The sequence below is a fragment of the Parasteatoda tepidariorum genome, chromosome 9 (assembly GCF_982258835.1).
Source record: "Parasteatoda tepidariorum strain Cologne lab strain chromosome 9, Ptep-v5.0, whole genome shotgun sequence".
In the NCBI taxonomy this organism is placed as follows: Eukaryota; Metazoa; Arthropoda; class Arachnida; order Araneae; family Theridiidae; genus Parasteatoda; species Parasteatoda tepidariorum.
Window position 1 is genome coordinate 91,075,055 of NC_141763.1, and position 11,955 is coordinate 91,087,009.

Below are 11,955 nucleotides of genomic sequence, written 5' to 3' on the forward strand. Positions count from 1 at the left end.
AATGGCAGTTAAAAAATAGACTTTTAAAAATAAACGGAAGGAATATAAATTGAAAAGGCGGGACATTATACTAGCGTGTAGGGCTAGAATAAAACAATTAAAGTCCCGCAGTGGACTGATCGTTAAGACACGATTCCCAGTAGAGCACCGAAGTCAAGCATCACTGGCTGTGGTCAGTGTGCTGCTGGGTGACCACTTGGATCAACCTACGATGGACCCGAGGGTGCGCGGTGTCGGTCCTCGTTAAATCGTTCTACCGTGAAGAGCTTGACTTCGCTCTCAGTACGTTGGGCTACCAAAGCGGAGGAAACATCCCCTCTGCAGAGGATTAAAATTGGAATTCCCAGACAGTCGCCGATAGCCCATTGTGCAGATCTAGTGCGACGTAAACAAACAACAATTAAAGTTGCCTCAAAACTTAAAAACAATTTAAGGATGCTGATTCTCTAATGGGAGCAATTTGTACGATACCAACATGGATTCGCAGATATACCATTGGTAATAGTTTTAGTGGTTCCTGCACAAAAATAATTTTTATAAAACTCAGATTTTTAAGCTACGCAAAAATGTCCATTTTGGTTTTTTATCTACAAAAAAAGGGGGGAAATAGTCTAAATATGGAAAATCGTTAAGTGTACCAAAGTACAAGGATTCTTTTGTGAAAAACAGTAGAGTATTATGTAGTGATGAGGGGTAGTAAAGAGATGTTATATAGTTCTCCCACATCAAATGCTTTTATGCGATCAAATCAAGGGTCTTTAACACTGAAAGTAGATAAAAATCGTACTTGACGCGCTATGTCGATCATTTTGTTCTTTACTATGTTTCATAGCATATAACATAATTTTTAAATTTGAAATTTTTATTCAATTCATTTTTAGATAAATAATATTTATTCTATATGTTAACTTATACAAAAATTTGGAAAATTCACAAAAATTTTAGGAAATTTATTTAAATGTTTAATAATTAAGAGCATAAAGGACACCTTTCTTTTGTAAGGAAATTAAGGACAACTCTGAGACCTGATGGTGACAATGAGACAAAGAAACGTGACATCTGGTCACGTTAGTTATTATTCTTTTCAATGTCACAATGAATTTTAATTGAAACGCGCAATTTTTGAAAATACTTTAAGAGTGTCTGTGCATTTTCTATGAACAAAAAAGTCATTTTTTGTTGAATGACATTTTTTATAAATATCTCATTGAATCCTAAACTATTCTTTGTCTAAAACCTACCTTAGATAATTCTGATGACAATAGTGATGTCTTGTATATGTCGCTCTGCTAATTACGAAGATGATGATGCTGATGATGATGAGGAAGACCCGTATCTAAAAAGCGATGAAGAATACTTGCACGAAGGTATATTGTTTGTCATTTAACGATGAGCTTGCTCTTAGCGCATATTATAAATTCCCCCCAGAAAGAGATATCTCGTCTTCAGAGAGAAATTAAGTATTCCGTAATGTCCGCAATCAATGCCTATTTTAAAAATCCTTGCACAAAATGAAGACGCATAAATGACAAGTATTTGTGTTGGAAAATGTAAAAGTACACATATCATAGGAATAACAAATGAATACTTCAGCGAGAACAAAAACGGGATTGAGATCTGTTGAATTACTAGAGAAATCAGTATCAATTTAACTGCCTGTTAAAACTTGCAGGATTTGATTGTCTTTAAACTCCTATCCATTTCTTGCCTCAGAGTTCCTCACTAACGATTCGGCAGATTTCAATAGAGCTTCTTTTTCCTTGATTAACTATTATATTGCTAATACGTGTATTTTTCACTTCCCTTTAGGTGAGAACTCAAAAAATATATGTAAAAGGTGGTCATTGCGCACACTCTACACATAATAAACACTTATTACATAAATACAATAACAATATTAAATGAACCCCTTTAGGACCGTTATAATATATACGTGTTCATGTTTTTCTCTCTTTACCGTCTACGGTATGAAATGTATGAAGTATATATGAAAAGATCCGACAATCCAAGATCTTACAGTTTGGTACTCTCTCGCATTACAAGTCTTATTAGTATTTATACTTTCGAAGCATGTGGGTCCGCTTCTTCCTCCTTTCGTTCTGAAAGGGTTAAAAACGTCATATGCAGTGTCTCTTAAATATGCAGTTTGTTCTGTTGCAAATTTTCTCATTTCAGGTTAATCACTTAATGATGTTAAACACACCGAGCAAGGGCACCATGACTTTTATTAAACCTTTCAGGACCATGATGACGTATTTGTTACCATAAAATTCTCCCTTCGTGGTCCGTCCCGCAGTGGACTGATCGTTAAGACACGGTTCCCAGCAGATCACCGAAGTCAAGCATCACTGGCTACGGTCAGTGTGCGGGTGGGTGACCACTTGGATCAGCCTGCGTAGGGACCGAGGGTGTGCGGTATGGGTCCTCGTTAAACTGTTCTATCGTAAAGTGCTCGACTTCGCGTGCAGGTCGTCGGGCTACCGAAGCGGGATTGCCATCCCCTCTGCAGAGGATCAAAATTGTGATGGCATGTCTTCGGATCATCCTCAGGGATGTTTCCCAGACCGACGCCAATAGCCCATTGTACAGCTCTAGTGTGACGTAAATGAACAACAACAACAACAACCCTTCGTGGTCCACGACGGTATCATATACGAGACGAGCCTCTCAGACTGCAGTGGCCAATGATCACACGAACACGTGATCTTATTACGTGTGATCGCGTGAACTCTTTACAACACCAAAACTTCCATTAACTCCTTCTGATCCAAGATAGATAACATATTCGTGATCGAACAATTCTCCCTCTGTAATACATGGTATCATGGAGCAGACAAACCTTTCAAACTCCAGCGGCCCATGATCACACGGACGTGATCTTAATTTGTAGCCGAGCATGCACTTCTTTCTCCTTTTCCCGAACAGGTTGAAATACTTTATAAAATGTATCATAAATTTAAGAAGATTAACGAAATGTTGTTTTCAAAATTTAACGAGGAATATGAATTACGTAATTTATTTATTTTTGAATAATCAAATGATAAGGTTTTCTTCGGTCTGCATCTATAATTGCAGGTCAAAAAAAGAAGCGACTGACCTACCAACCCATGGATACTACTGCTCTAGAGGAAGCGAGGAAGGAACGAGAAAAAGAAGTTAAAATGCATAGTATGATACGGGAGATTTTAACTTACTTTTTCTTCCTGTGGGTCATCACTATTCTCAGCTATGGAAATAGAGATCCCAGTAATTTCTATCTCAGAGAGGCTTTAATTAATGGATTCATCAAGCCTGGTGATATTTATACAGATTTCAACTTTGTAAGTGAGAGAAAATTATTGTTTATAGTTACCTGTTTGTTTTAACTTGACTATAATTTGCCCCGCTCTGAAAAGAAATTTTTTATCTCTCGGTAGCAAATTTTTTTATTCTAAGATAGTTTTTCGAAGGCTCTGTCGTTATATGAAATTATGCTTTTTTGCGAATAATATGCTGTTTTTATAACTGCAGTTACTCATGACTATTAGATCTGATTTATAGCCGATCTATAAGTTCACGCTCTCTATACTTATTCTGAAAATGGTGCAAAACGTCAGTATGATGAAAAGCCACAGTTTTGTGAAAATTAAAAACGCTTGTTCTAATTTTTATATTTAAAAACTTACTCCAATGCTGAATTACCTAGCCTCATAAAAATTTGCAAAATATGAGAATAAGGCAGTGACTTTAATACTTTTAATCTAGGTTTTAAAAAAAAAATCCCAAAATGGCGATTTTTAAAATTTTTTTAAATATTTAAGTCATTTGTCCGTTTTAAAGCCCAAATAATTCTTTACAGCAAAATGATACATATAATTTAAAATAGTTTTACTAGTTTAAATTATATAGTTTTTGCTTCGAGTGTAAGGCCTTCAAAACTGAACCTTTTTTTTTCCTTGGCGTCAGATCTTCGAAAAACCAGGTTAATATTTTGATTCATCAATTCATTTTGAGGTTACAACGCCTCATCTCATTTAAGGTTGTTCTAAGCACTTTCATCAAAGAACATTTTAAAAACGGTACACTTTGATAGTTTTCGGAGCAACGCTTTAATTAATGTCTACTATATTGAGAAAAAGAATTGCTTGAACTTCAAAACAAGAACCTATTTGCTTAAAAAAATTCCACTTCGGAGAAATTTTTTTCGCTTAGATAAAAAATATTAAAATCAATGAATAACTCTGAGGAACAAATTTTCTGTTGCATTTATACAAATACTTGATTTTGCCTAATCCGGGTGTAATTAGTTTTACTCCTAATTTTTTTAAACGACATTTTTAGCCTGTACAAGTTTAAAAACGTTATATATAACAAGGGATCGCTTGAATATTGCTACAAGCGTCATGGGGAGTTAGGTCTTACTATCAGGATTAAAATTGCATAGGAATTCATGCTCGGAAATGTTGGTATGCGGAATTTTCAGCGGAAATGACAAAAACCTTTTGTATGAGTCCTTGTGGTTTATAAGTTGATTAATGTTTTTTGTTCCAAAATTTTTCTCTTTTCGCTGTATCTTAAAGTATATATTAAACAATAGCATTCTGCTATAGGACATTCTTTTTTAATATACTGCATTAACAATCTATAAAACTATGAAATTATTATTTTTACTATATATTACAAATATTAAATTTAAAATTGATTTTTAATACAATATTGCAACATTTTTTAAGTGAAGTGCTTAGGGAAAAAAACACATTAAAAACCATTGCAATTAAGCTGTTCGAGTGCAAATGCTACTTTTTTTTCATACTGCAGTTGTAAATTGCTCAGGGTTTTATTATTTTTTAATTAAAAGGCGCAGCTGTACATTTCCAAGGCTGATCTGATAAATCCTAAACAGATTGTGTGAATTACATACCTATTTAATATTTTTCGAGAGTAACCTCCACCTGATGTAACGCACTATAAAAAATTTCTAAATTCTTGATTCTGAACAACTTACTCCGTATAAAATTTTCTTCAATCCATAAAACTTATTAAGCCCTCATTAAATCTGACATTGAGGATTTTTTTTCTTTCTTCCTTCGCTAAACCTTGAACCTTAAATAAAATTTTATTTTTTGGAATGGAAAAACCGACTGCAAAAGATTCATTTCAACAACCTCTGAAAGACAAAAATTTAATCCAGGAAAAAGGTTTAAGAATATTGAACACATTAAATTATTAAAAAAATGATCAAAAATGTGCGCTTCTTTTTTGCCCTATTAAATAATGTCTATTTTACACTTTGACGACATTTTTTTTTAATATTTAATATTATTTTTATTAAATTGTAGAATTTGACATCACAAAATTTCATTTGAAGTTAAACTTTTAATATTTTCTTTTATAACTAATCGAAAATATTAATGCATCGATGAAAAAATGTGAAAGACTTCTTTACAAAGTGGATAGAGATAGAAAGCTGAGAATTGATTTATCATAAAATGGCGTCCTGGAAAGAAATATCAACAACTAAATAGTTCCATGGGTTATGTTCAACTTCAAATAAACGTGTGTTGTCAACTAGCAATGATAAACGTGAAGTGATAATACCAGGGCCAACGCGATATTTTTGTTCCGTTTCATTGTTATATGGAAATAATATTCGTGGTACTTAAAAAGTCCCGTCGAAACACAGAAGGTTTAAGAAAATTTCAGTGTTAGAATTAAACGTTCCACAATAGGATGTTAAAAGCTGTTTCTAAAATCTTTTAATTTATTTTATAAGTACAGAAGTATTGTCACAATTAGACCTCACGGCTGAAGGCAACTTTTCAGAAAGAGAGTTATTTTTCGATGATAAAGATATAAAATATGGATTGTGGAACAAAATTTAAAATTTTATTAACATAAAACAGAATTTAGCAGTTGAGAAAACCTTTAAATAACATTTGATATACCATAAAAACTAATCACTTGCTATATCCTCCATTCACAACAAGAACCAAAATACTATAAAGATGTCCCATCTGGCTGTTTTAAAATTTTTACATACCGGTCAGCTTCCTCAATTTGCTAGCCTTCCTTTTCTGCTGTCACTGACTGATAGTATTGTCCACGCTTTACTTTTATTAGTAATCAACAATGAAACCTTCAAATTCCTTAAAAGTGTATTATAGAAAATGAAAGGTAACTTCGAAACATTTTAAATTTGAATGTAATTCATATAATATTTTTTAGATCAGACCTAGAAAATTAATAGCCGCACTTTATATTTTTCAAACTGTGCGAAGATGTTATAAAATGCTTAGTATAAAAATTTAAATGGCGGACAGTTTATTTCTACAAAACGCATATGTCATAGGTCAACACAGAAAGACGTTTTTGGAACTGGACATATAATGCACTTCTTCCAGAACTGTTTGCCGCCAACTGGTACAATGGTAGAAGTCCTCTTGGGTTACGTCTGTTTTTAGATGATCGCAATAATTTGAAAATAGGATATGCTGTTCTTAGACAAGTCAGAATTCATCCAAGTAAGTCATTCATTTCGCTTTAAATGCATGCACAAAGGAATTTGAAAAAGGCAGGACGTTCGGTGCCCTGTTTTTAGAAAACTGCAGGTTTTAATTTTACTAAATATTTCAGGCAAATCCTACATTTTTACATTAAATTTTATTGGAAACTTTGCATTTCAGATAAGAAATTATTTATCTTACCACAAACAGAGCCCTCCATAGGTACTTTATTTACGTCGATCTAGAGATGCGCAATGGGCTATTGGCAATGGTCTGGGAAACAGGGATCCGAAGACATGCCATCACAATCATAGGGCATGACTCCCCTGCTCCGGTAGATCGACAACCTGTGAGCGAATTAGAGCACTTTATGGTAGAACAGTTTAACGGGGTGTCCAAGCGGTGGTGATATTTGAAAAAAATTTTTAAGTTATTAAGAAAATTCTTCTTTTTATAAATAATTTAGAATCAAAATTATGGAATTAAAAAATAAGATTTATTTAAATACTGTAAAATGATAATTTAAGTAAAGCACTTGAAAGCACAATTCCTCACTTCTACGTTCCGCTGATATTGTGCTTATAAAATGTTGACGATGACACAAAATTTGAAGATAAAAAAATAGAAAAAATTATGTTTTATTTTCAATAAAATATTACGCTAAAAAATTTTTTTTTCGTTTTCTGGAAAGTAGTTTGAAAAAGTTTTTTCAATAATATAAGCGGAAATTCAGGAATATGTGTAATTCATTTTTTAAATCCCACAGCAGAAAAATATTTAAAAAGCTTCGCAAAGTCCATAGCGATGATTTTGCCAACAAGAAATAGTAAAACTTTCTCAGTATTAAAACAACCAAACATTTACTGCCCATTAACACTAACGTAATGAAACAGTCGGTTAGAAACTCGAATTAAATCCAATTGCAAACATAAACTTATAGATTAAATTGACATAAAGTTCACTAAAACGTTGCACTTATCAGTTCGTTGCATAAAAAATGTCAGAGATTTGTTTATGTCATGTTTTAAAATTAAATCTCTTTTTTGATAACCTTCTAGGAAGTTGCAATGTACACTGGCTGATGCAAAGCATAACACCAGAGTGTGCGGGATATGGTGGAATGGTGCATGAAGATGGTACACTATATACTAAAGGCTGGATCGAGGTGAATTCCACAGAAACACTTGTACCACCGGAATACAAATATTTGACAGCATCACAACTGAAGGGCTATCCGTTTTGGGGACAGATTGACTGGTACGGCGGAGGTGGGTATGTTGTACCATTAATAGCCAAGCGTGACAGTGACATTGATTCACTTAGACAACGATTGTACAAAATAGAAAGAGATGGATGGATTGACAAATATACTCGAGCCATTTTCGTAGAATTCGGAGTTTACAATGCACAAATAAATCTATTTTGTGCCGTTACAATCTTGGCAGAATTCCTGCCTGGTGGAGGAGTAGTTCCGTATTATCACATCGACCCCCTTCGCCTCCTGAATTACCATACAGGGTTCGGGTTGATCCAGTTGGCCGTAGAAATTCTCTTTGTAATTTTTACAGTTTTTTTCACTTATAAAGAAGTGAGCAGTATGATTCAACAAGGTCTGGCTTACTTCAAACAGTACTGGAACAATGCTGAGGTAGTAAGCATTGTAGTGTCCTACACTGGAATAGCCAATCACATTTACAAGTTGTTTGCAACAGCAGAAATTCTGCGGATCTTCACAGAGACGGATGGAACTGGATATATCAAACTGCAAGAAGCTGTACTTCTGAATGAGCTATTCTGCTACCAAATAGGCCTAGTGATGTCCATTTCAACTTTGAAATTCTTAAAGCTCTTGCGATTTAACAAGCGCATTGGAATACTAAGCAGTGCCCTTAGGATTTGCGGACAAGAATTGCAAAGCTATGCTGTCTGCCTGATGATCGTGTTTATGGCATTTGTGATCTTATTCTGGCTCCTTTTGGGAAGATTTGTCCGCGAGTTTTCGACCTTTGTTTACTCTTTTGAATCTTCAATTAGTATGATGTTGAAGAAATTCAACTACGAAGATATGTACGCCGCTCAACCGGTATTCACACCCATTGCCTTCTTCACCTTCTCCTTGGCAACATCATTGGTGCTTATTAACATCTTACTGAGCATTATCATAAGGTCCTTCGAGGATGTGAAGCACGATGTCAATCTTCAGAGTGATGAATACGAAGTCCTGGATTTCTTCATCAATAGGATCAAGATGATGCTCGGAATAGGAACGGCGAAAGTTCGGCCTATGCCCAACTTGCATGGCGAGAAGATTAAACCATTAGACTCGATCTCTACTTTCCCTGCAAAAGTAGACAGGCTTGTGGACTTTATCAATGACTTTTATTTTGACAGTCAAATGGATTTCAACAGCAAGGAGTTTTTGAAAAAGATGAATGCAGATACTACGATGATCAACAAAGGTGGGAAAAGAAACGCCCGACCGGTATTGAAAAGTAAAATTCCAAAAAGTGTCTCCGAGCAGTTTGACGACTTTTAGCTCTTTAAACTTCTACTTATGCTAGAAGCACTTTTAGTGTTTAGAAAATGGCATTCATCTATGAGGGTTGTTTTTTAAATAAGAGCCGTTTGAAAATAAAAAGCAAACGAAAGAAAATATTTATGAAGCAAAGTTATTTTCAGACTCTACATACATTTCTCTTTTTTCAGTATAGTAGCCAAGTTTGTTTAAACACTTATCATACCTTACAACTATATTTAGAATACCCTCTTTGTATTAACTAGCTGCCTGTTCCATTAGTCAAGAGGTCAGGACCGTTCTCACGTCTTCGTCACCGTTGTACTAGTTGCCGCCACATTAATGTTTGAAACACAGGAAAAGATGAAAATCACTTAGCGCAAGGACTGGGTTGTATTGAGGGGTGGTCCAAAACTTCCCAGCCAAAAAGAGTCAAAAAAGCTCTGAGATGTGAGAGTCGCTGTCATAGAGTAGCAAAATTTCCAGTCAGAAACTTCACAAATCTGTCGGTGAATGTATGCAGCAGACATATTTTTTACCGACTAAAAACACATCACTGACCGTACCTCATACGCAGCGGGCGATTTGTTAAACTTGAACATTTTAAAGACACAGAACTGACCATGCAGGTTACCTACACAGCTGTTTCTAAGGAATGCCAGGACACGACGAAAGCACTCCTCACCTTTTAGTGTACACAGCAAAACGGCCCTTACTTAAAAAACAGTCCTTGTATATTTAATGATGATGATGTAAATGCTTCACTTCCATTGCTTTCTTCTCCACAGGTACTTAATATCCTCATTGTAAAATTGTTTGAGGGTGGACTTTTGTTGTCAATATGATAAAGACAACAGATGTAAGAAAGGTACAAAGTTAGTTCTATGCTTAACTTTTATTAAAATGTACTAGCTTTATCTCAATAATAAGATTTATAGACTTAATCACACCAGGCCAGATTTAAAGACTCATTTACCATCAGTGAATTCTACAATTTAATTATAAAAAATAAAAAATAGAATACTTTGTAATGAGTTCTTTAAAAATAGCATATTATTAGAAAAACAATGTCCTCGAAAGCGAACCCAATAGATCAATCATTCCTTTGACGCAAAATTTTTATTAAACATATTTTTCATACTTTTTTCAATTAATTTAGGTCAAAGTAAGTGAACAATACTATATTATTTAGCATTTTAATAATTTATGAGTATGAAATACAGCATGAAACACTCGTGTTTCGTTTTGTGTCAAAAGTAATTTCCAAACACTGCTCACTTCCAAACAATAACTTTTCAAATTTGCAATTATTCAGATCTCAGAATAACAATTGATCAATGAAATTTCTTCACTTTACACAATCAATTATTGATAAATTTTTGAATATGAAGGGGAAAAAAAAGATTTCTTTCATGCCACTTTTCTGGGATTATTTTAGTGCAAATATAGTTCCGATAATCTAACATATTTTTAATAACTATTAAGACTGTTCTTTATTATTAAAAATATACCAAAATATATTTTCGCTTGAGAGAGGGCAAAAAAAATATATCAAATGGACACCGGTGTCCCATCTGCGTCAAAGGGTTAACAAATTAACCATAATTAATATAATATACAGAAAATTAAATGTGTAGATCATTCTATATTATAAGCAATTCTGCATGTTTAGCATCTTAGCAATTTCGGTAGAGCTCTATTAATAGTGATTGTTTAATATACATTTAATCAATTTACAGTGTAACTAATATAATAAGCGAATTTGAATAGCTAATTTTATTTAAAATATGTTTCAATAGTTCAATAAAGTAAATATGCAATTTGTATTCTCACATTATTTAAGTAACCAGTTCATAGCTGCCGGCTTGTATAGTCGTTGGACGAAAATTTAAGTAGTGTGTAAAATATTATAAGCTTCAACATATTTGAAGCAAACCCTTCAAATCATTAGAATTGGTACCTGAAACATGGCAATCTGGTTATTAGAAGTAAAGTTATTTGAAGCAAATAATTTTTTAAAAAAATACGTTAGGTCTGTACATCTTTATTTTCATTTCAGTTCATTTTTTTCCAGCATTTTGAACTAGAACAAAACTATATTTAAATTCATAAAAAAGAAGTTTCGAACACTATAATTTTTTGGAATGCAATCGATTAGTTGCAACAGGATTTTAAACTTCCTACTTCACTGGCAATAGGAGAAAAGCCTAACCATTATGCCACGAATCTACATAAGTTGGAAAGTTCTGTTAACTTGTAAATGAACTGAAATTTTATGGGGCATATTTTATCCCAGGAGCAAAAGCGGTAACAAATTTTTACCCTAACAGAGGATTTTAGCCAGGCTCTTTAATTTAAGATTAATTACGTAAAAATAGAAATTTTACAGACGTGTACTTCTTTGGTTCAATCAAAGAATGACACTGATCTAAGCAAATTAAAAAAATAACATTTAAAATAATAATAGGTCAAAATGGTAAGGCAGCTAAAGCCAAATTTGTCTTATATAAAAAAATTTAGAAACACAAATCAAGCAACAACAAAAAAAAAGTAAGAAAAAAAAAAGAATTTCTAAAGATATGCATGTCAGCAAAAAAAGCACTTCATCAGGGGATGCCTTTCTGAGATTTCTGTCTTCAGTGGTGATCGCAGAAAGGCTGTGTTTTAGCAGACAGGGCATTACCTGATGAAGTGCTTTTTTTGCTAACATACATATCTTTAGAAATTCTTTTTTTTTTTCTTTTTTTTTTTGATTTGTGTTTCTAACTTTACCAACATGAAATACATAATGTATTTACAGATTAAAACTTTTGATTTCATTGAAAGGGAGCTAAAAAAGTACAAACAAATGAAACATAATTCAGTAACATAATTAATTCACTTTAATTAGCAGATTTCAATAAATAAAAAAAATTTGTGAGTATGTTACAGCAGTAAAATCTGTTTAAGAAGTCACTC

At 33.3% G+C, this 11,955-nt stretch overlaps 1 protein-coding gene across 1 annotated transcript in view; it reads left to right on the top strand.

Moving 5' to 3' along the window:
* The window catches only part of LOC107436988 (uncharacterized), an 89,385-nt gene extending 78,337 nt beyond the window's left edge, over nt 1-11,048 (top strand). Inside the window, exons 31-34 of the mRNA XM_087152336.1 lie at nt 1,247-1,367; nt 3,076-3,320; nt 6,329-6,500; nt 7,541-11,048. Of these exons, the coding sequence (XP_087008462.1) occupies nt 1,247-1,367; nt 3,076-3,320; nt 6,329-6,500; nt 7,541-9,018 (2,016 nt within the window). The 3' untranslated portion in view covers nt 9,019-11,048. The remainder of the gene's footprint in view (nt 1-1,246; nt 1,368-3,075; nt 3,321-6,328; nt 6,501-7,540) is intronic.
* Nucleotides 11,049-11,955: the final 907 nt, after the last annotated feature.